This window comes from Pelophylax lessonae (genome assembly GCF_965119305.1).
Source record: "Pelophylax lessonae genome assembly, chromosome: 1".
Lineage (NCBI taxonomy): Eukaryota > Metazoa > Chordata > Amphibia > Anura > Ranidae > Pelophylax > Pelophylax lessonae.
Window position 1 is genome coordinate 228,995,332 of NC_138768.1, and position 25,293 is coordinate 229,020,624.

At 46.1% G+C, this 25,293-nt stretch overlaps 1 protein-coding gene across 1 annotated transcript in view; it reads right to left on the minus strand.

The window, feature by feature from the left end:
• ANAPC5 (anaphase promoting complex subunit 5) overlaps positions 1–21,196 on the minus strand; it is a 61,356-nt gene extending 40,160 nt beyond the window's left edge. Inside the window, exons 1-7 of the mRNA XM_082274848.1 lie at positions 20,895–21,196; positions 16,987–17,066; positions 16,712–16,821; positions 10,217–10,442; positions 7,027–7,093; positions 4,472–4,573; positions 3,856–4,046 (exon numbers count right to left, since the gene is read on the minus strand). Of these exons, the coding sequence (XP_082130974.1) occupies positions 3,856–4,046; positions 4,472–4,573; positions 7,027–7,093; positions 10,217–10,442; positions 16,712–16,821; positions 16,987–17,066; positions 20,895–21,095 (977 nt within the window). The 5' untranslated portion in view covers positions 21,096–21,196. The remainder of the gene's footprint in view (positions 1–3,855; positions 4,047–4,471; positions 4,574–7,026; positions 7,094–10,216; positions 10,443–16,711; positions 16,822–16,986; positions 17,067–20,894) is intronic.
• Positions 21,197–25,293: the final 4,097 nt, after the last annotated feature.

Consider the following 25,293-nt stretch of genomic DNA (forward strand, 5'->3'; position numbering starts at 1 on the left):
ACCCAGATATTCGAGCCTCTGGGTGGGAACCAGAAATGACTTTTGCTGGTTCACCAGCCACCCGAATTCCTGTAAAGAAATCATAGTATTTTCTATGTTTTGTAGCAAGGTCTGAGGAGACTCTGCATGAAGCAGAAGATCGTCTAGGTAACCTAGAATCGATATGCCTCTTTGGCGCAGAAGTGCCAACATTGGGGCCAACACCTTCGTGAAGACCCGCGGAGCCGTGGCGAGACCGAAAGGTAACGCCACAAACTGATAGTGGTTCTCTTCTACGGAAAAACGTAGAAACCGCTGATGTCCTGCGAAAATGGGAATGTGAAGATATGCATCCTAGATGTCTATGGACGCTAGGACATCCCCTGGATGCAGAAAGGCTGCTACTGTGCGAATGGACTCCATTCTGAATCTTCTTATGTAGACAAAAGAATTGAGTGCCCTTAAGTCCAGAATTGGACGCACTTTGCCCTCTTTCCTGGGTATTGTAAATAGGTTTGAATAAAAACCCCTGAAAGCGTTCTGTCCAAGGAACGTGGACTACCACTCCTTGTTGTAGTAAATCTGTGACTGCTCTCCACAGATCGTCTAAACGATCCGGGGATAGTCGGCTATTGGAAGGGAAGAATCGCGCCGGTGGGAGAGATCGAAACTCGATCTTGTACCCTGACCTTATGACTTCGCAAACCCATCTGTCCGGGATTCTGGAAAGCCATGGATCCGGGAACCGGCGAAGACGTCCCCCCACCCCAGTTATGGGTGGGGGGCGCACCTTCAGGCTTTGGACGGTTTATCTTCAGGTCTAGAGGGGGCGGGCTTTTGCTTGCCCGACCAACGACCCCTGACGCCTCCTGCAGGAGCTTTGGAGGACTTAATTTTTTCACCCGCGGGACGAAAAAAAACCTCTTGTGAGCAGAAAAAGAAGGCCCTCGTCTTTGACGAGTTCCTTTACCTTTAAAATTTTGCGGTAAAAAGGTGCTCTTTCCACCCGTGAGATCCTTAATGATCTCATCTAAGTTGGCTCCAAATAGACGCTCTCCTAAAAAGGGGAAATTAGCCAATGCTTTTTTGGAACCTTGGTCGGCTAACCAACCTTTTAGCCACAGTGTACGCTTGAGAACCACCGCTGAGACAGATGCTCGCGCCAATAATGAAGTGGCGTCTAACGCCGCATCACACACAAACTGTAACCCCTGTATCATCTGTTCCAACAAATCTGATACCGCCTGAGGGACCTCTTCTAGGTCCCGGCGTAACCACTTGGTCCATACAGTTACAGCCTGCGAAACCAGACCAATAGCAATTATTGGTCTGAAAGCTGATCCAATCAAGGTAAACATGGTGCGAGACATAGCTTCTATCTTGCGATCCACTGGATCTTTAAAAGACGGAGCGTCTTCTAGAGGAATAACCGTGGCTTTATTCAATCTAGCAATTGGTGAATCCACCACAGGTGGTTCTGTCCATTTCTTAATGAGGGTTTCCTCAAACGGATAACGCCTGTTAATGCGTTTAGAAATAGTAGAAATGCGTTTTGGCAGACTCCATTCTTCTTTGATTGGATTGCCAAAACATTTGGGCAATGGAAAAAACCTTCGCCACTAGATGCGTTTTTAGTCCCAAAAGGGATTTCAGTTTCAGCTATTTCTGACGGAATACCCTGTAATCTTAAGGTCTCTTGAACAGATACCATGAGTGCGTTTACCAACGCTTCCTCTCTGGCTATGGCTGATGCCGAAACATCCTCCTCACTGTCTGAAAAGACAGTACACGAGACACCAATACCAGATGAAGTACCTGCAACTGCAGAAATAGGCTCAGAGTCTGAATCCGAGGTTTCAGATAATAAGGGGTTAGGCGGGGGTCGCTTACTTGCGCCCTGTCCCTGACAAGCCACTTCCACCCGGGACACAAGCTTCCATAATAGCGGACAATGATTTAATCGTCAGTGGGGTGCTGGAAGATCCCGCAGACCCCTCGAGGGGATCCGGAGGAGATACATGAGTGGCAGGGTCCATGTTAATTCAGGACACCTTTGCCAGAAAACACAAAAAAAAACTTTTTTTTTTTTTTTTTTAAATAAAAAATACCTCTTTTTTTTTTTTTTTAAATTTTTTTTTTTTTTATGTGTCTCCCCCTAGCGCAATAGCGCCCCTCAGAGTACCTGCTTCTCGATCCCACAGAGAGAGAGAGAGGGACCCCCAAGGCTCACCAACCGATGCAGTGAAGTTTCCAACCAACTGCAGTCAGCGTCTGTCTTTACAGACTGGAAGGAGCTGTTGCTTTTTCCCGGGTAGAAGGACGTGGCTCCGCCCCCTGTGTACGCCTTCCGGCGTTCCCAGCTCTCCACGAGGTAGCTGGGCTCATGAAACATGGCCGCCCCCATATAGGAGACATTAGACTCCAAAAACATGGCGGCCGGCGTGACCTGAGGACATGCATGCACCTGGTCTACGGCAAAATGGCGGCGGACCGCCGAAATAGTTTTTCCCAGCACATCCACCTGCATCTCTGCTGAGTGGCGATTGATAGATCTACAGGAGATACACTACAAATAAGGTAGGATTATACCTCCTATGTCTGCTGTAATGCTACAGTCTGCTGGGTAGAGTGTTAGCTCTCAAACCAAGTCCACTTCCCACAAACACATACTGTATTTACAAGGGGGACTTTTAGTATCAGATATATACTGACCATATATGGAGGGGCCCATAATTCATACTGCCTCATAACGAGGAAAGAAAAAAGGGAACGTTTACTCACCATACCGAACTGACAGGCACCCTCTCTTCACAATACCCTCTCCACCGGGGTGGGGGTTTGTGGACCACTCCGGACGCCTCGACTCTCAGGTTCCTGGCGTCCAAGCGAGACTTTTAACTCGCAAGGTCAGTCCCTTCACTGGGACTCCGTCGCGGCCGACCCAGCGCGGAGCTCTGGTCTGCACGCGCTCGTAGGCAGAAACCGGGGTGACCACTGGATCTCAACATCCAGCCCGTCGCCCGGCCCCGCATACTTACTTGAATGTGTCGCGGCCGACCAAGCGCAATGCAATGGTCTGCGCGCGCTCGTAGGCCGGCTGGGGTGACCACTAGTGTCGCCCAGTCCGGCGTTTTTTGCTTGAAGATCTCACAGGAAAAACACTGGAGAAAAAACTACCTAAAAAATATTTCTTCTAAAGAAAAAATCTTGCCAGGACCAAAAAGATCCCAGCAAGGAGCTTAGGTCCTTACTCCTGACTAGACAGAAAAAAACTGATTCCCTGTAGCAGAGAGAGGGAGGATATACCCTCAGGGACTGCCCCTAGGGTGGAGCCAGAACGTTTTGTCTTTCTGCCTAGTCCTACTCCTGCGGAGACAACATAACCCAGCTCTTGAGAATCAAGAAGACTACGTCTGTCAATGAGCGATAGAGAAAAGACGGTTAATGTATATAATTGCTATCAATTTTATTCTTACCTGTCCAGTTTAAAATTACAATAACACTAGCATTCTGGTACAAAATCACTGTACGATTATTTACAAATTAAATAAATGCGTTTCCTTTTTTCCTCCAATTCTGCACTTTCAAAAATTGAATACACAAAAAAATAGCCAGCGTAGGAGACATCAGAATTTACCCGATCACATCTGTGTACAGCTTTTCACTTGTATTGGTGGCTGTATGCAGCTCCCAAATTGCCAGGCTTTTTATGCCTCAGCACACGTGTGTGCATAAGACCATACATGTCCAAATACTTTTTCAGAAATGGGAGATCAGAACAGTCCTATCAGTATTTAGGTGCTTTCCTTGGATGCAATAAGCTGCATTAAAAATCTATGTCTAACCAATATACATAATATAAATAATAATACATACTAGTGCCCAAAGCGACAATGGAGGGAAGCCAGGTTGAGTGCTGCATACCGCAGACTCCTCCCATAACCTTCATCCCCGTTACTTTTACTCTCCGCACCAGTGAGGATCAAGCGGTCAAAGTAATGCAGCAAGCTGTGTGTTGAACTGAATACATCTTGGACACGCAAGCTATTTAGATAGCTTAAATAATGCTGAAAGATAAGAAAAAATAAAAAATAAGTTAAAGAAAAACAACACCACACACACACTAAAAATTGAAAGAGAGAATTGCTTTAAAGTATAAAATATTTTCTTTGTGCTTAGGAAGGCTGGAAGTGGATTTTCCATCTGACTGAGGACTCTCAATGGAGCCGATTCACAGGATCGGTTCATGGAGCCGGTTTGAGGACTCTCAATGGAGCCGGTTCACACAGCTTCGGGACGGCCACAGTGCGCACTGGAAAAGGGTCCTGTGCATCTTCTGGTCCATTTCAGGTGTGAATTCAGCCAAACATTCGGACCCAATTTGCAGCTGAAATGGAGAACAGGAAACACCGGACCACATGCAAGCCGCTGCCGCAGCTAGTGTAGACCCAGCCTCATATAAATCGAAAACAAACAAAAATACACGACTTACTGCTTCTGCAAAGTCTGGATTGAACTTCAGCAAATTATTTAGCTCTTTCTGTAGCAAGACTGGTGACAGAGCCTTACTTTCATCATTCTTCAGCAATGAGGCCTAGAAAATGAAATTACTGGTGAGTGGATATTACAAGGAACGATCAGTAATTGTTGGGATAAATGACAATATATATACTAATTTACTTTATTTCAAGACTACAGTGAACGTTTTCTGAGCAATTCACTTTGCCAAGCACCCTGTTTAATAGGACTATCACTTTACCAACAAGGTGATAGTCCCGCCTATCCCATCTGCTACAAATTCCTATTGGCCAGTGATAGGCCAATAAGAATGTATGGGGGGGGGGGGGGGTTTGCAGGTATCAGAAAAAGTAGGTTTCTGTTTGTAAACCATGTAAAACCACTGAACAGAATTGATTAAAAAAAGGACTGTATTGGGGGTTGGAGTTCAGGAAGTGCCTGAGCTATGTCTAAGCAGAATGCCCAGCATTTGTGCAGGTACATTTACACTATACCCATCAGTAGGGAGAACACAGGCGCCACTCTAGTGCAGTATTAGGATTTATGGATATAAAATTCAGGTATAAAAAAGGTACTCACAAAGGAATGCATAGGTAGGCATAGGAATGTCCATACATGTAAAAAGGGCCCATCATACCGGTGTAATGGTCAGGATGGCTCGAGCACGATCCTCAGAACGTTAGCCGGTGGTTACCGTCACTTCCTGGTTGTTGGAACGCACTGGGGCACACCCGCCGTCACTTCTGGGTATGACGTAATAGCGCAGGCGACGCGTTCTCAGAGCATGCGCTCCTTCTTCAGGCCGAAGAAGGAGCGCATGCTCCAAGAACGCGTCGCCTGCGCATTCAGCACATGCAAGCCTATCTATACATTTCTCTAGCTAGTAACAGTCTAAAATTTTGCAGCCTAAAGTGTTACTAAAGCCACAACAGTAAAATCAGTCTTTATATGCAGTAAAGCATGCTTGTTATACTCACTGTGGAACCTAAGGGGTTAATCTGAAATGTGTAAAAAGGCTGTTTGATCCATTCTTATCTGATCCTCCCCTTCTTCCACTGTCCCCAAACAATCTGCTGATAAGACCAAGCCATTGAAGTCACTCTTTATATGCTCAGTTTGCTGTGTATTGTTAGAGAGTTTTTGTGATCAGCACAGGTCCAATCAGCCCTATCCAAGAGGGTCAGGGGTCCTGCAGCCTCATTGGACATTCCAAGCCTTAACCAGACACTGATAGAAAGTCACAAGATTTCTATATACAGCTCACGAGAAAAGGCATTTTAGCAGTTTATATTTACTAAAATAATTGTATTTCCATGATCTGTGTACTGTGGAAGACCAGATATAGTAAAGGGTCCTGGGTTTAGTAACACTTTAAAGCCAGTGTAAAGGATATAAGCAGAGGAAAAAAGGACAATTGAGGCCATGAGTATTTCAGAATATTCAAGCTATAAAATGGGAACTCATCCAGATTTTCAGAGCCAGGCAGCTAGGACAACCAGTCAGAAGTCAGGAGAGATAACAATTTCTAATTATAAGTACACTGTGACAAATGTTAAAGCTGAACTCCACCGACAACAGTATTTGGACAGGTGTATAATACAAATTAGTCCAAATAAAGTGTGAGATCTGTGAAAGCTGCAGCATTCACCTTGTACAGTATAGTAAAACATCAAACATCCAATGCTGAGGCTCACAGTTCCAGCTGGAGTACATTGATCATAGCAGGTCACACACTCATCACTTTGCCTGCTGAGAAAATGTCTTGCATCTTTTTACAGAATGCAAGGTGTTCTGTGACTGGAGGGAAGAGCATGAGGTTCATCCACAAAACTCTTCCAGTCACAGAACATATTGCATACTGTGAAAAGAATGTAGGAGGTTGAACAAGGTGCCAAGCGAGGGACCAGCTTTGATCAGTGTACTCCAGCTGGAATTGTAAATCTCAGTCTCAGATGATCGCTTTCTTGGCACAGCTGCCAATCACAGAACACTTTTCATTGTCTCAATGAATGCAAAGTGTTCTCGGATTGGATGAGGGGGAGATCATAAAGTCACTGCCTCACTTTTCCATCTTGTTCTAACAGAGAATGTTCAAAAATTCAAAGTGTTTTCTGTGCCAAGCAAGTGAGCTCTAGTGGTGCCTTCTACAGTGATTTCCAGCTACCCCAGGGATTGGCCAGGTATGGCACATGCATAGTTACATTGGTTCAAGCTAGACCAATGTAACCATGCAAAAATATTCAGATTTAAAGAAACCTGAAGTTTGAGGAGAAATACTTTAAGAAGTTGTTCCATTATTTTGCAAGCCAATAGAAAGGTCTAGAAAAATGCAATAAAAAAAAAAAAAAAAAAAAAAAAAAAGGACAGGCCAGGCTGCATGAGTACTTTAAAATTAGGTTAAAAAAAATAAAAAAGGAGAAACAAAAATCACAACACAGATTTAAAGTAAAACCATTATTTTCCATAATGGTTCACAAAAGAAATTTACGAATTTTTGACAGGCGGTTTCAAATCCCAATTATGCCATACCTGCTGAGAAAGGAAATATTCTGCTTGTTTCTGAGACAAAGGTCCACTGCATGCCAGATCTTCCTCTCTGTTGTGTACAAAGAAACAATTCTCTGTCATTAAGAATTAAGTCTTTTTTTAAATGCTAATGTAAATATATAGACACAGATAAAAAGCAGAGGGATGCATGGCACCACACATAGAAACCTGCCAGACCATTAACCAGTATTAACCTCTTATTGTCCACAGACAGAAGATACACACTAGCCAATATCTCAGCCAATATCTAATTTTTGAACACGTGTACTTCTGTGGATATTCATGTAAGTGCACTTCAAGAGCATCGGTTCACATGAGCATGCCCTGAAGAGAGGGTTTACTTGAAAATGCGCAAGCCGCATAGGACGATGAAGGGGCTTCCCATGCCATCTGTGTGCCTTCCTTCCTGGGAACTGTAAACAGGTTTGAGTAAAAACCTTGAAAACATTCAGAAGTCGGAACCGGGACAATCACCCCTTGAAGTAACAGGTCTTGTACTGCCCCAAATAGACCCTGTAAGCAGCCTGGGGACAGGTGCAAGCTATAAGGAAAGAACCTTGCCGGGGGACAAGAGCAAAACTCGAGCTTGTAGCCAGACCGAATGATTTAGTGGAACCACTTGTCTTGTACCAGGGAAGTCCAGGGGTCTGAAAACCAACAAAGACGCCCCCCCCCCCGATATGGGTGAGGGCGCACCCTAATGCTGAAGGAGCCTTGTCGGTGGGTCTGGAGAAGCTCGCTCTCAGATTGCCAGACCAGGTTCATTTGGATCCTCCAGAGGAGGCCCTGAAAGGCTTCGAGCCCTTGTCAGTCAACCCTGAGGGACAAAAAAAGCTTCTTATGAGCCGAGAAGGAGGGCCCATATCTATGACGAGGGTGCTTGCCCTTAGTAGCCTGCGGAAGAAAAGTACTCTTTCCCCCTGTGAGACCTTTAATGAGGGCATCCAGGGTAGCTCCAAACTGGTGATCTCCTTGGAAAGGAAGATCAGTCAAGGCCTTTTTAGAAGTCTGGTCCGCAGACCAGCATTTGAGCCAAAAAACACTCTGAAGGACCAGTGCCGAAACAGAGCTGAGCCACTAGGAGAGTCGCATAAAAAAGGAGGCATCACCGATACACTGTAGCCCCTAGACAAGCTGGTTTGCCAGCTCACCAAAGGCAGGGGGAAGCTGTTCTCCCTCCAGGTCACGGTGGAAAAGCTTAGCCCACTCAGTCAGAGTTTGCTACACCAGGGCAATGGTGAATACTGGCCTCAGTGTCGAACCAGCCAGAGTGTACATATTGCGGGCCACAGCCTCCGCCGTCCTGTCAGCCGGATCCCTAAAGGCCGTGGACTCTTCAGCAGGAATCACGGTTGCCTTGTTCAATCTGGAAACCAGAGCGTCCACCACTGGTGAACAGTCCACTTCTGAATAAGGGACTCCTCATAGGGGTATCGCCAAGTAAATCGCTTAGGGACCCCAAGGGGCGCTTTGGTCGTCCCCACTCTTTTGCGACAATTGTGTCAAAATAGGTGGGGAAAGGAAACACCTTTGCCGCTCTGGGTGACTTGTGAGTGCCAAAGGGAACCTGCGCCTCCATCGAAGGTCTCATGCACAGATACAATCAGTGCTTCCACCAGCGCCTTTTCGTGCGTGGTTGCAGATGTGGAGGAATCATCCTCAATATCTGAGGATTCCAGGCAGGTGGTCGCAGACCCAGCAGAGAGACCCACGTCCGTGGCGGCTGAATCAGATTTAGGATCTGATGGGACAGATGAGGCAAAAGAAGGCGGGGGGCGCTTTTTGCTAGCCTGTCGCCCGAGAGCCACCTCCACCTGGGACACAAAGGGCTCCAGGATCGCTGTTAGTGCATCGATGAATGGTTGGGACCTGGAGGACCCCGCAGCCCCAGAGAGGGGACCAGGTGGGGAGATGTGCTCCAAAGACTACATGAGTCACAAGAGGGACCCCACAAAAAGTGTACCACTGCAAAGGGACAACCCCCACCACGCTGGCAGCACCACCCGGTCGCCAGGCACCAAGCAATCCTCAGCAGAGAGGCAGAGGACCCCACCAGACTCACCACCCAGCAGAAACCGGCACCTGGGCGATCAGGAAGTGAAAAGATCCAGGAGTCAGCACCAGGGGATGAGGAGGGGCTTCTACCGCCAAAAATTGCTGCCCACAGGGCTCCACAGTCATGGCCGCCGCTATTTTATACGGCAATCCATCGCAAAATGGCCGCCGGACTACACAAACATGGCCGTCGCGCATGGAGCACACAGGCTACAGAAAACTGACAGCTCCGCCCGGCACCAGGAGGGATCCCTAGGCTTTAAGGACAGGGGGCCCTGGCAGGAGTCCCCACCACCACCGGGTACAAACCCCCCCCCCCCCCCCGGAACAGCCATCCGGTCGCCGGCGGCGCACCTCCCCCCGCCCCCATTGTCAGCATAGCACCCTGCCCCCACCCCAGGAGGTGGACCAGACCACCCACACAGCCCCAGCATAAGTGGAAGGGGGGGGGTAAGGATGGGGAGACAGATGAAGAGGTGTGCCTGACAGGAAGAGGGGAACCCCGGGGGGGGGGTCTGATCTGATTTGCTGAGACATTGGCTGCCGCTCCTGTCAGTCAAAGTCAGCTAGCCAGTCAGGAGAGAGAGGGGACGGGGCTCTGTGATCAGGAGAGAGGAGACGGGGTTCCGTGTCTGAATGGACACAGGGAGCTCAGGTGTCCCCATAGCAAGCTGCTTGCTGTGGGGGCCCTGAACCGGAGGGAGGGGCTACGATCACAGAAGAGGGACCCGAGAAGAGGAGGATCGGGGCTGCTCTGTGCAAATCCACTGCAACAGAGCAGGCAAGTATAACATGTTTGTTATTTTTATAGGAGAGAAACAAGATTTTACAATCACTTTAAACTATCACTGGGCGCTTTTGTTGGAAGTGTATAATGTATCCTTTACTTCTTCCATAAATATATTCTTCTGCCATGGGGCTTTAGACCATGTACAGATACCCCAGCACAAGACTCTTTCCAGTAATGAGGAGAGCATGCCTCTATCAGAACATTGAAGCTAAACATCAGATACACAAAGGTCTCAAGAGCTTTAAACATTAAATGTCAGCTTGTAAGTAACCAGGTTTGATTGGAAGACAGAAATGCACTTTTAATAAAGTTAAAAATAAAAGTTACCCAATAGCAAAATCAAGATCTTCTTTTGACATCTTTCCACTTTCATCTACTTCTTCACCCTCTTCCTCACTGTTACAGAGATCCATTTCTGCCTCTTCATTTTCTGGCTTTGGTAAAGTCTTGGCCTTATCACTGTGGTAATAACGATGCAGTGAGGTATGTAGCTTGTATACCTGACTGAAGGAAAGTTTGTTGTAGGCCAAGATCATGTGACGAAGGAACAGCCCTATAGAATAGGAAATCTATATATCAAAATGATTTTTAAGATGAAACTCAACATAAAGCACTTTTTTTTATATAGAATAGCAACAGCCATGGTTTCAATGGATGTTCCTTAGACAACAATAGTTTGAATTGAGTATATGTTAGGGATGCACCGAAATGAAAATTCTGGGCCGAAACCGAAAATGCAGGATGCCCTTGACCGAAAACTAAAATGAATTTTTTCCCCCAAATAAATTTTAAAATAGATAGAACAGGGGCATACACCAAAAACAGGCAGGCGTACACCTGTAGCCGCCACCCTGTCGCAGTATAGTGGTTAATTTAATTACCAATGGTATTTGTATTATGCAGCATGAGGGGGTTAATGTATTGCCACTGCTGGTCACTGATGCATTAGTGACCGACCAGTGGCAGTAAATTAACCCCTTTGTGCTGCATTAGTGCAACCAGTATCAGTGTTAATTAACACTGGTTGCACTGATACTGGTTGCACTAATGCAGCACAAAGGGGTTAATTAACTTCCACTGGTCGGTCACTAATTCATCAGTGACCAGCAGTGGCAATACATTAACACAAATACCATTGGTAAGCTCGCCTCAGCGTCCCTGCCCCCCTGCCTCAGCGTCCCTCATCATCCCAATGCAATCTCCTTACTTTCACTCGGCTCCTCCGGTGTCCTTCCTTTCAAAAAACCCGCCTCTGGCCGGCAGCCCGCCTCCCTGTGTTGTCACTACTACTGCGATCTGTGCATGAATCAATTTACACACCGGGCGGGCGGGCGAGCGGCCGCTAATAGCTATAACTATGTGAACGATTCACTTCCCTGTCAACGGAGATACCCGCCTGATAGGGAAGTGAAGCGCTCACTTAGTTATAGCTATTAGCGGCCGCTCGCCCGCCCGGTGTGTTAATTCATTCATGCACATCGTAGTAGTAGTAGTAGTAGTAGTAGTAGTAGTGACATCACCGGGAGGCGGGCCGCCGGCCAGAAGCAAGTTATTTGAAACCTGCGCTGCGCCCGCGGCGGCCATCTTTAGTATCAGCATATTTAACCCATTTTCGGCCGAAATGGAATAAGCCCATTTTCGGCCGAAATTTCGGTGCATCACTAGTATATCAGGGTTCGTACACATTTTTACCAATAAAACTCCATGACTTTTCCATGATTTCAAGTAAATATTCATGACCTAATGTTTCATGAAATGTCTATGTAACTTTGTAATTTACCAATATTATCAACTATATTCGAATATACTGGAGAAAGAAAAAGATGTGATGGGCGCTCCTGCTTAGGCATAAAGCTTCAGTTCAGGCAGTCATGATGGATAAGGTGCAGCCGGACTGGTATGAATGGCACAGATGCACAAATGCGGCGCTTACATCAAAGGCAGCTTTTTGTTAGGCCGAAGCAACAGTCCCACGAACAGGCAGAAAAGAGAGAAAAGCGCCACTCAGTGTAGCAGATGTAAATAATTTTATTGACACATATTAAAAACTTACATGGGGGTAAGCGCCTATCTTCATAGATCGGCGTCCTTCCGGGTACACGGTGTTTCAGTCCCTGAGGCTGACCAGCAGCCGGGAGATGACACTAGGGGAGAGCCATTCAGGGAACTCGGTCAGATCGAGGCAGCGGTGAAGCGCATACCTCACTGGAGTGCCGCACGGACGCGGGGGGCAGTAACCAGTTTCGGAGCATGTCTGAACCGCTCCTTCTTCAGGGGGTCCCCTGATTGGTTCTCCCCCAGTGTCAGTTCCTGAAGCTGGCTGCTGGCCAGCTTCAGGAATGAAAACACAGCGGACCCGGAAGGACGCCGAGCTATGAAGATAGACGCTTACCTCCATGTAAGTTTTTAATATGTGTCAATAATATTATTTACATCTGCTACACTGAGTGGTGCCTTTCTCTCTTTTCTGCATATTCGAATATGCAGTGATTGTGAAACAAATTTCCAAAAAACTTTGTGGGTTAAATTATTTTCCAAAACTTTTCCAGGCCTGGAAATTGCCATTTTAAAATTCCATGACTTTTCCAGGTTTTTCATGACCTGTGAACCCTGGTATATGTATTAGCATTTTTTTAAATGCCAGTTCTTTAGCCCAAAAAGCCACACTATCCATCCCTCCTCTCTCATGTCCATTCACAGAACCCTTAGTATTCTGCAGATTATTCACAAAATACAAAGGGGGAGATTTACTAAGATTGGTGCACACAGAATCTGGTGCAACTGTGCACAGTAACCAATCAGCTTCTAATTTCAGCTTATTCGATTCAAATAAAACCTAGAAGCTGAAAGGTTACAATGTACAGCTGCACCAGATTGTGTGTGCACCATTTTTAGTAAAGCTCCCCCAAAGCTTTTTCTGTGAATGAACGGGGATAGAAGGAGTGGGGAGTGTTTCTTCTGGGTAGGAAAGCTGCAGCTCTTCTGTTGCAATTCCTTGAAGTATAGCATCAGTGAAACTGGAGGTAGCGATACTGGAGGCAGAATAAACCTCTTTCCAGTCAACGTTTGATACCCAACACATTCTGGAGGTCTTCTTTAAAGATAAGCCAATTATCTGGTTTCAGCGGTAAAAGGGCACTATACAGGTGCATCTCATAAAATTAGAATATCATCAAAAAAGTGAATTTGTTTCAGTAATTCAATTCCACACAATTCCACAATGGCTAGCCTCTGATCTGTCCCGGTTCGCACTTACCTTTTAGAAGAAATACTCACTTATAAAATTTCTTCCACAGCGTTTCCATCTCTCTTGTGGGCAGCTGAAGCCGGCGCGGTCCTCTTCGGCGTCTTCTTCTCCCAGAATGCACCTACACCGGCCCCTCTCGTCACTTCCGGTGCTGCGCCGCATTCCTCCACAGCTTCTGGGCATGCCCAGAAGCTGTTTAGCAGGGGAATGCGGCGTCGCCCGGAAGTGACGAGCGGGGCCGGTGCCGTCGCATTGATTCCTGGGAGCGATGACGTTCAGCTCCCAGGAATCAGTGCAAGCCCGGAAGTGACGACGGAGCCGCGGCACAGAGGGAGGAAGTGAAGACTAGGTGAGTATCTTCGATCTTCAATTACAAGGTGAGTAAATAAAAAAATAAAAAAACCTAACTATCCAATTCCTTTTCAGGTGAAGGTGTAGAAGCGGACGGGCACAAAAAAAAAAAAATATTGATTTTATGCCCGGAACTCCGCTTTAAAGAGCTGTTCTCTGCTCACTCACAAAAAAAAAAAAAAAAGAGCCTCCAGCAAATGTTTATACACATTGTTAAGGCTGCGAGAGAACTATAAACACAATGCTTTACTATGTATCATTTCCTTCTTTTAGATCAAAGGAATGAACTTCCATCTGTAAGTGAGGGCACAGACTCTGCTCATACACACTTGGCAGAAATCGGACGAAATATCCTCCGATTTTTCTCTCTCATGCTCAGCGGTCATAACCGTTTTTAGTTGACAGTGCATAATGTTCACGAAATTTCTCGTCCGATTTTTTATTTTTTTTGGGATGTTTGTACCTAGACTTCCAGGTCGTCAGCAACTTCAAATCATGAGCGGTCTTTCGTATCCGATTTTTCGCAGACTTACTGCATACACATTAAATGAAAATTGGTCGTCTGGGGACGGACGATAAAAATTTTGGTGTTTGTCCCTCCGTTTTTTTCCGTTGAAAATGTCTGCATCGGCTGCTGAAAGTTGTGTACACACTAGCCAAAAATCGTACGATTTGCCCTCGGACGGGAATTTTCTACTAGTGTGTACCCCACTTTAGCCTTTTTTTGACATTGCTTACAAGTTAAAAATCTGTATTTTTTGCTAGAAAATTACTCAGAACCTCCAAACATTATTATATATATATATATTTTTTTTTTTTTTTTTTTTAAACCAGAGACCCTAGAATGGCGATCCTTGCAATCTTTTATGACACACTGTATTTGCGTAGAAGTCTTTCAAATGCAGTTTTTTTTTTTTTTTTTTAAATACACTTTAATGAATTAAAAAAAAAAAAAAAAACAGTAAAGTTACCCAATTTTTTTGTATAATGTGAAAGATGACGTTACGCCGACAATTCTAAGCAAAAAAAAAAATTGTGATTCTCAGAATCGTGCAGCTCTAGTATGCACTCAATACTTGGTCAGGGCTCCTTTTGTATGAATTACTGCATTAATGCGGTGTGGCATGGAGGCAATCAGCCTGTGGCACTGCTGAGGCGTTATGGAAGTCCAGGTTGCTTTGATAGTGGCCTTCGGCCCATCTGCATTGTTGGGTCTCTTGTTTCATCTTCCTCTTGACAATACCCCACAAATTCTCTAGTCATCTGCTGGTGTTGGTCCACTCTGTTTTGTCAAGTCCAGAGTCAGCACAGACCTCTAGCAGGAAATTCTAGAGCACTGCATGCTTCCAAAGCATCTCGTCAGTGCCACAGGCTGATCGCCTCCATACCATGTCGCAATGATGCAGTAATTCATGCAAAAGGAGCCCAAGTATTGGAGTGCATACTATACTGTACATGGACAAACTTTTCAGTAAGCCAAACATGTCTGAATTAAAATCCATTTTTTTTATTGGTGTTATGTAATATTCTAATTTTCTGAGATGAAAAGGAGAAGAGAGTTGGGACTTTAAATGAGGTGCATGGAAAACAGTTGGCACATAGTAAATGTATAAAAATTATTTTTTATATATATATATATATATATATATATATATATATATATATATATATATATATATATATATATATATATATATATATATATATATATATATATCTATCTATCAGAGGCGTAACTAGAACCTTCAGGGCCCCGATGCAAGAAACCATGAAGGGCCCCCCAGACCCCTGGCCGGGGCCCTTCCCTTCAAGCCCGGGGCTCTTCCCACTAATCCTGGGGCTCTTTACTCTCGTTGCATGGCCTTTTATTATGGTCCCGCAGCAGGATCCTTTCACAAGTTCTGCAATTGGCCGCCTTCCTGCAATCTTGGGGCCTCCCCACAGTGGTGCAATGCCAGGGCCCGGTCGCAAGTGTGACCTTTGAGATCCTGGAAGTTCACCCACTGGTTTGCTACTGGGCCCCCTGGAGCATGGGGCCCGGTAGCAATTGCAACCCCTGCAACCCCTGTAGTTACGCCCCTGATAGATATATATATATATATATATATATATATATATATATATATATATATATATATATATATATATACATACATACACACACACACACACACACACACACACAGTATCTCACAAAAGTGAGTACACACCTCACATTTTTGTAAATATTTTATGATATCTTTTCATGCGGCAACACTGAAGAAATGACACTTTGCTACAATGTAAAGTAGTGAGTGTACAGCTTGTATAACAGTGTAAATTTACTGTCCCCTCACAATAACTCACACAGCCATTAATGTCTAAATCGCTGCCAACAAAAGTGAGTACACCCCCAAGTTAAAATGTCCAAATTGGGCCCAATTAGCCATTTTCCCTCCCCGGTGTAATGTGACTTGTTAGGGTTACAAGGTCTCAGGTGTGTTAAATTTGGCGTTATCGCTCTCACTCTCTCATACCGGTCACAAAGTTCAACATGGCACCTCATGGCAAAGAACTCTGAGGATCTAAATAAAAAAAAAAAAAAGAATAGTTGCTCTACATAAAGATGGCCTAGGCTATAAGAAGATTGCCAAGACCCTGAAACAGAGCTGCAGCATGGTGGCCAAGACCATACAGCGGTTTAACAGGACAGGTTTCACACAGAGCAGGCCTCACCATGTTCGACCAAAGAGTTGAGTGCACATGCTCAGCATCATATCCAAAGGTTGTCTGGGAACCAGGAGCTGTGAGAGTATTGCCCATGACCACCAGGGAGCAGATGTGAGAACTTCGGAAAAAGTGCATATCTCAATTGTGTGGTCAGTAGTGGCATGAGTAGCAATCTCAAGGGGGTTCTAGAAAAAAAAATGCTAATTTTCTGAGATATTGAATTTTGGGTTTTCATTAGCTGCAAGCCAAAATCCAATCCAAAAAGAAAGAAATACTTGAAATATATCACTCTGTAACACATCTACATAAAATATAGGAGTTTCCCCCTTTTTGAATTGAACTTTTTGATGATATTCTAATTTTATTAGATGCACCTGCAAATGACAGTACAGATGGTGTCCAGGCACCTTGTGGTGCATGCTTTTTGGGGTAAGTGATCATGATTTGGCCAGATTTATAATATATATTTGCCCCTATTTAGTTTTGTCTACAACCACTCATGCTATTGAACCTACCAACAACACTTGTTTTGTGCACATCAGGCTCTGTTCCTGAGAATGAATCAGAGAGGTCATCAAAGAACTGTTCCATGTCTTTTAACTCTCCTTCAGCCATCAGCTTTATCCTGCAGGAAACATGCAAACAGAGACATTTAAGAAACCATGTTATCATACCAGTCATATATTGTTCAACACAACAAATGTCCATGTCAAAATTAACTTATAAACCTCTATATAAAATGTATTTTAACAATCAAAATTGTTTGAGGTGTTGCTTTGTAATAGTGTACCTGATTTGCACTGAACTTGCCATATTTGGACAGCATTCTTCAATAATTTTCAGTAGTTTGGACAATGACATATCAGGACCCTGCAAAGAGAAAAACGTTTTATAATAAAAAAAAAAAAAAAGGTATTTTTAAATTAGTAGGGAACATTTGTATATGACAAAGGACAGGTTATACAATCTAACCTTTAGGCCAACTGTTTTGTACTCCCCCTGCCTACCCAGAACTGTTCCTTTCCCGATACAATAAATGGGAATGCAAGTAAAAAACAAAAGGGTGCAGGAAAGGGTTAATGTGAACATACATTTAACAATCTAAAAACCAATTATCCACTCACAAAGTACAAGTCCACAGGCACATGTGAACTCAACAGATTAGTGATGTGCAGAAGCGTTCCAGGAATTTAAAGTCTGACAGCATAAGCCCCGTACACATGTACCGAATGTCGGCCGAACGTTCGGCCGTCTTTTGTCCGGTGCTGTCCTGTCGGCTGAAAAGTGCAAAAGACTGCACACGAATTTTGTCGGCCAACAACAGCCGACTGCAGAAGTGATGTCATGTGATGGTTAACTTTCCGTGTGTTTTTTCTTCTCTGAGCATGCCCAGTCTTGCTAATCTGCTGTTTGTCGGCCGAATTCTGTACTGACTGGCGAACAATCGGCCGTTCTGGTGACGGCCAACAAATATTTTAAAGTCTGCACGACAGATTCCGTTCGGCCGAAAATGCGCTGTCGGCTGTCGGAAGCATCATACTAACAAGCCGAAAATCGGCCGATCGTTCGGAGGCCGAATATTTACGGCCGACAATCGCTACGTGTGTACGGGCCTTTAGTCTAGTTCTGACGTGGACGTGCTGTACCCACTCAGCTGTTGAAAAGAGCAGTGTCAGCTGAACCCACACAAGAGAGACTGGGTGAGGGCAACGCGTTTCACAGCTTTTCAACAGCTGAGCGGCTTCAGTGCACAAGGACCGACTTGATCTGACAGCTTGCCGGCCGACTTTGAATCCTGAGACCGCTTCTACACATCACTGTTCTGTAGAGTTCATGTGTGACCTTGGGCCTGTTCCCTATGCGAGTGGATACTAAGGATTTTAGCTTAATAACCCTTTCCTCCACACTTTGTTTTTTTATAACTGTGTGCTAACTGGATTCTCCCCAATCTTTTTCAAGGCACTGCAGGATTAGTGCGTAGATCTACCCTTATGGACTAAATACACCTCTTGAACTACGGCGGCTGGTCGGCAAGTGGTTAAAAGGGGGGTCAAATACAATACAGAAGAAAAACCTACAGGCCAAATGCACCTGGAGATAAACTGGGAATGATCTCAGAAGCACCTCTAACTGATTGACAGGCTGGAGCAAGGAACTAAATGAGACAGTTTGTCCTCTCAATGTTAGGGCTTTACACTACAACACACATTACAATGTATTACTTTATTAATTGCACCCAGCTACACATTGTAGTGGGCTGCACTTTGACAACTAGAGCAGGATTCGTGTATTCAACTCCAATTTAAAATGAAAGAACTGCCCAACACAGCACACCTCTTGTGCCTTGAAGAGCACAGCATTTTGGAGGTTCTGCACTCTTATGCCTCGTACACATGCATCGATTATTGGCCGGAAATTTTCGGCCAACGTCCAATCGGCCAATTTTCAGCTTGTTAGTATGATGCTTCCGACAACCGACTCCGACTTTTCGGCCGAAAAAAATCTGGTGTGCATTAATTGGTCCTTGTGGCACTATTCCTTTTATTAACACCTTTGATGGAACACTATTCCGCCCTCTGAAACACACAACGGGGAGCAATTTCCTCCACTGACGCCAATAAAGGGGCATACCTCCTCCCACTGACACTATTCGTGGGGCATTTTTACTCCTAGTGACAGCAATAATGGAGCACAATTCATACCACTGACATCAATGCTGCATTACTCCTCCTTCTGAAACAAACACTGAAACCAATGATGGGGCACTATTCCTAGCACAGACAGCACTATTCTTTTCTCTAACAACAACAGTGGAGCACTAGTCTCCCCTCTGAAAAAAAATGACGGAATCATTTCCTCCACTGACACCAGCGACGGGGCCGCTCGGTCCCTTCCACTGACACCAGCGACGGGGCCGCTCGGTCCCTTCCACTGACACCAGCGACAGGGCCGCTCGGTCCCTTCCACTGACACCAGCGACTAGGCCGCTCGGTCCCTTCCACTGACACCAGCTATTGGGACCGCTCGGTCCCTTCCACTGACACCAGCTATTGGGGCACCTATTCCTTCCACTGACACCTGCGTTTGGGGCACCTATTCCTTCCACTGACACCTGCGATTGGGGCATCTATTCCTTCCACTGACACCAGCTATTGGGGCACCTATTCCTTCCACTGACACCAGCGATTGGTGCATCTATTCCTTCCACTGACACCAGCGATTGGGGCATCTATTCCTTCCACTGACACCAGCGATTGGGGCATCTATTCCTTCCACTGACACCAGCGATTGGGGCATCTATTCCTTCCACTGACACCAGCGATTGGGGCATCTATTCCTTCCACTGACACCAGCGATTGGGGCATCTATTCCTTCCACTGACACCAGCGATTGGGGCATCTATTCCTTCCACTGACACCAGCGATTGGGGCATCTATTCCTTCCACTGACACCAGCGATTGGGGCATCTATTCCTTCCACTGACACCAGCGATTGGGGCATCTATTCCTTCCACTGACACCAGCGATTGGGGCATCTATTCCTTCCACTGACACCAGCGATTGGGGCATCTATTCCTTCCACTGACACCAGCGATCAGGACACCTATTCCTTCCACTGACACCAATTTCATTCCACTGACACCAGCGATTGGAAACACATTTCCTTCCACTGACACCAGCGATTGGGGCATCTATTCCTTCCACTGACATCAGCGATCAGGACACCTATTCCTTCCACTGACACCAGCGATTGGGGCACTTATTCCTTCCACTGACATCAGCGATCAGGACACCTATTCCTTCCACTGACATCAGCGATCAGGACACCTATTCCTTCCACTGACACCAGCGATTGGGGCACTTATTCCTTCCACTGACACCAGCGATTGGGGCACCTATTCCTTTCACTGACACCAGCGATTGGGGCACCTATTCCTTCCACTGACACCTGCGATTGGGGCACTTATTCCTTCCACTGACACCAATGACATAGCACTATTCCACCCTTACACTGGGGAACAATTACCCCCACTCACCCCAAGGATGGGGCACTATTCCTAGTACAGACACCAATGATTGGGCACTATTCTTCCCCATTACCACCACCAATAAGTGCAGCATTTAGAAACAATGACAGGGCACATATAACTTCCACTGACAGGTCACTATCATGTTCACTGACACCAATGATTGGCATTATAACTCCCAAAAGACCACAGACGTAAAGTAATTTTTTTTTCTACAAACACTGACCACCAGTGATGAGCTCTCGCCTATCCAGGCCAATCAAGTGCAGCATGTATACAAGGGACATATATACATGCAGATGATTGGTCCATACAGGTGACCGCTTCCTGGCCAGCTTGCACATGTGGATTTAGATCCTAGTCCGAACATACCTGCGCTCATCACCACTGACCAATAACCCTGGGGCACGGTTTGCAATCACTAATGCTGAAACATTTTCCTAACAATGTGGCCCCTCCACAGTGTGAAGGGCACTGACCTGGCCCTTTGATTAGAAGGTCTGGAAGCAGTCATTATACACAGAGATGTATTCCAGGCAATCTATAACATTATCTGTAGATGTCATTGCAGGCCACACCCTATGGAATGACAGCCTATCCTATAGGACATGGCTGACAGCAGTTCTTCTAGTTTATAGGCTGGAAGGAAGTGTCCGATGACCTGTACTCACCTGGAGAAGGGGCAGGATGTGTTTATTAAGCCTCCTCTTCTCCACCACACTGATCTCCATGTTCTTGGTCATCTCACTCAGCAGTACCAGCACCGAGATCTTGTACGGTGTCACCCAGTCCTTAATACCAAACACATTGGCGTGCACCACCCCATTGGTCATCATGGGGTTGAAGTAGAGGCTCTCATGTACACTGGCCATGTTTTCCACACAGACACATACAGCCTTGCCGCCTCCTTATCCTACACAGCGCTAAGACTTTACAACAACCCGCGTCATCATACCGACCAATAGGAACACGGCGGAAGCCGGAACTGCATCGTTCAGAAGAGGGGCTGGACTTCAGGTGTCACATGATAGGCTACATGGAGGGGTGGGGCAAGTTTATGAGGGCGTGTTCTAGAGTGGCAGAGTGTGTAATGCTGGGTATTGTGCGTGTTGTGGTGGAGGAGAAGAAAGGAAAAGAATGTGTTACCGTATAAGGGGTGCAGGGGAGGACGTAAGGTGACATGAGACGTACAGGACTCAGAATTTGCAGAAATGTGTATCTGGTGCAGGAAAGGATAGTGGGTGCAGAACATAGGCATGTGCACTGCACGGGCACACCCTAATCACCCTATGTGGTGCAGATTCCCCCCCATTTAGACCCCTAATATTTCACCAAAGCCCCCTAATGGAACTCCTTAACCACTTAAGGACCAGGTATATTTCTAACACTTGTTAGGCTCCATGTACACGGGACATTGTTAAAAGTCCCTTTGAATGCTGGAATTTTTAGGACGTTTGAAACGTCCGTTCGGTCGCGTTTGTACCCGCGTTTAGCGGTGTTTGGGGGCGTTTGCGTTTAGAAGTGTTCCTAGAGGTCAAAAAAATTATTCCCCTTTAAAATGGAAAAACGCAAACGCTAAACGCGGGTCATCACGTTCAGACGCGTTTAGACGCGTTCGGACGCTTTTGTGCATTTGAAACGCCGGGAAACACACGTTCGAACGCAAATAATTGCGTTCTAAAAAAAGTCCCTGAACGCAACTGCCTGCAAATGACTGTAAACGACCTGGTGTACATGGACAGATAAGATAAAATGTAGATGGGTTGAGGTGTTTCTGAAAAAAACGCCCAACTGCTCCTAAACTACCATTTCCAGCGTTCCGTGTACATGGAGCCTTAAGTTAAAATCAGTATTTTTATGCTAGAAAATTACTTAGAACCCCTAAACATTGTGTGTATATATATATATATATATATATCAGTGGTGGCTGGTGCTCCAAAATTTTTGGGGGGGCGCAAACCGAAAAATGTAATAGGCATTGCTTTGCGGCAAAAAAACGCTGTAAAAAATTGCGTGACTTTGAGGTCACAAAAGTGTGAAAGGGGCCTTCAGTAATTTAGGTATAGTGTGCCCCCTTTCAATTCACAGTGACCAGCGTGCCCCCTTCAATGTAGAGACCAGCATACATGCCCCCTTCAATGCAGTGACAAGCGTACATGCCCCCTTCAATGCAGTGACCAGCGTACATGCCCCCTTCAATGCAGAGACCAGCGTATATGCCCCCTTCAATGCAGAGACCAGCGTACACGCCCCCTTCAAAGCAGTGACCAGCGTACATGCCCCCTTCAATGCAGAGACCAGCGTATATGCCCCCTTCAATGCAGAGACCAGCGTACATGCCCCCTTCAAAGCAGTGACCAGCGTACATGCCCCCTTCAAAGCAGTGACCAGCGTACATGCCCCCTTCAATGTAGTGACCAGCATACATGCCCCCTTCAATGCAGTGACCAGCATACATGCCCCCTTCAATGCAGTGACCAGCGTACATGCCCCCTTCAATGTAGTGACCAGCATACATGCCCCTTCAATGTAGTGAGCAGCGTACATGCCCCCTTCAATGTAGTGACCAGCGTACATGCCCCCTTCAATGCAGTGACCAGCGCACATGCCCCCTTCAATGCAGTGACCAGCGCACATGCCCCCTTCAATGTAGTGACCAGCGTACATGCTCCCTTCAATGTAGTGACCAGCGTACATGCCCCCTCCAATGTAGTGACCAGCGTACATGCCCCCTCCAATGTAGTGACCAGCGTACATGCCCCCTTCAATGTAGTGACCAGCGTACATGCCCCCTCCAATGTAGTGACCAGCGTACATGCCCCCTTCAATGTAGTGACCAGCGTACATGCCCCCTTCAATGTAGTGACCAGCATACATGCCCCCTTCAATGCAGAGACCAGCGTGCGTGCCCTCTTCAATCCAGTGCACTTACCTGGATCATCAGCAGCAGCGGCGGCCGCGCCGTGGCTTCTCCTCAGTCCCCCAGAACGTCTCCTCGGGTTCTCCCGCTCCCGCCTCGGCCAATGGCATGGGGTTTGCCTTGCGGCCAATCAGGAATCAGGTATTAGACCCGCTCCCTGATTGACCGGGAGGAGGATCCGTGTGACAATAGCGAATTTTCATTCGTTATTGTCACACAATGGGTAGAGTCGGGGCGCACTGCTCTGTGCCCCGGGTCCACCCTTTGCATCGCCCTATTAGAGCCTCTGGCTCTAATCAGGTGATGCAAAAAAAAAAAAGCCCCATTGAACTCCATGCATCCAGCGCCCCTGCATGCAGATTAGGGGCCGGACGCATGGATAGGGGGGGCGGCGCCCCCAACACACCGGCCGCCACTGATATATATAAATCTTTTTAGAAGAGATCCTAGAGAATAAAATGGAGATCATTGCAATACTTTGGGTCACACCATATTTGTGCAGCAGTACTTACAAACACAATTTTTTGGGAAAAAAATACACTTTTTTGAAAAAAAAAATGAGAAAACCGTAAAGTTAGCCCAATTTCTTTCTATAATTATGAAAGATAATGTTACGCCGAGTAAATTGATACCTAACATATCATACTTCAAAACTGCGCACGCTCATAGAAAGGTGACAAACATTGGTAATTACCCGTGTTATGGCATAAAACCGGTATTTAACGTCAAAGTAGCGACATAAATACACACAGTAGACGCTCCGGAAGTCGTTAAACTTTAAAAAAAGTCCACTGCCCTACTGACACCAATCTCTTCCCTAATTACACCGTCAGTATACTGTATATACTAGGGATTGACCGATTATCGGGAAAGCTGATATATTGGGGGCCGATATGCACTTTCCCTGATACATCGGAATCGGCCCCTGATGTTACCGATATTGCCGATATTTTGGGAAAGTGCTGTACCGGAGGGATGCAGCCAGAGGCATCCCCGGTACCAGCGTCCATAGCCAACAGTCTGCTGTCTTGTAACGACAACCGATGCGGCTGAGAAGCCGCTCGGCTGTCATTACAAGGAGCAGGAGGGAACGTCCCCCCCCCTCCTCCGGCCACCTTTCGCGGCTCGCCCGGGTCTCCCGTTCCACTGGAGCAACCAGCCTGCACGGCCGCCAAAGACCCGATCAAAAATGCATTCGGCTTTGGGGGGGGGGGACCGATATCGGTTGATCAATAGTATATACACACGCAAATATGTTTGAGCTTTGGGAGAGAGAGCTTTTATGCAGAGGAGAAAATACACTCATCAGCCATAACATTTAAGTTGAACTTTAGTCAGAAAATGAAGTCCTGCTAGATCACTTGCAGGTATACAGTAGCTATGTAAAACATTAAAAATAAGTGTTTTTATACTGTGTAAAATCCAGTAATACACTGTCTAACCCTGCTCTGCACATGGTCAGTTCTCTCCATTTTTAGGCACTGCTGAGTTTGTAGAGGGCGGTCTACTGACAGCCTTAACCAGTTTTGGACCACCCCACGCAGATATAGTGTGGCAGGGCGGCCCTCCTCCACGAAATGACGTACCTGTACGTTATTTCCTGCACTGGGGTGCTCGCCGCTTGTGACCCGCTCCCGCAGTGATTGGACACAGCGGGAGTCAATCAGCGGGTCCAGCCGACCCAATTTTCGATGGCAATCGTTCATGAGTGAGGCAGAACGGCTGTCTGCCTATGTAAACAAGGCAGACCGCCATTCTGTGACAGGTAAGAAGATGGAGATCTTGTGTTTCTGCTAAGCAGGAACACGGATCTCTGTCTTCCCCAAGTCAAAGCATTCCCCACACAGTTAGCAAGCACTCCCAGGGAACATATTTAACCCTTTGATTGCCCCTGATGTTAACCCCTTCCCTGTAAGTATAATTAGTACAGTGACACTGCATTTTTTAACACTGATCACTGTATTCGTGTTACTGGTCCTCAAAAAGTATCACTTAGGGGTTAAATTACTAAAGCTGGAAAGTGCAAAATCAGTCACATTTCTGCATAGAAACCAATCCGCTTCTAACCTCAGCTTGTTCAATTAAGCTTTGGCAATAAAAGCTGGAAGCTGATTGGTTTCTATGCAGAAATGTAACTGGTTTTGCACTCT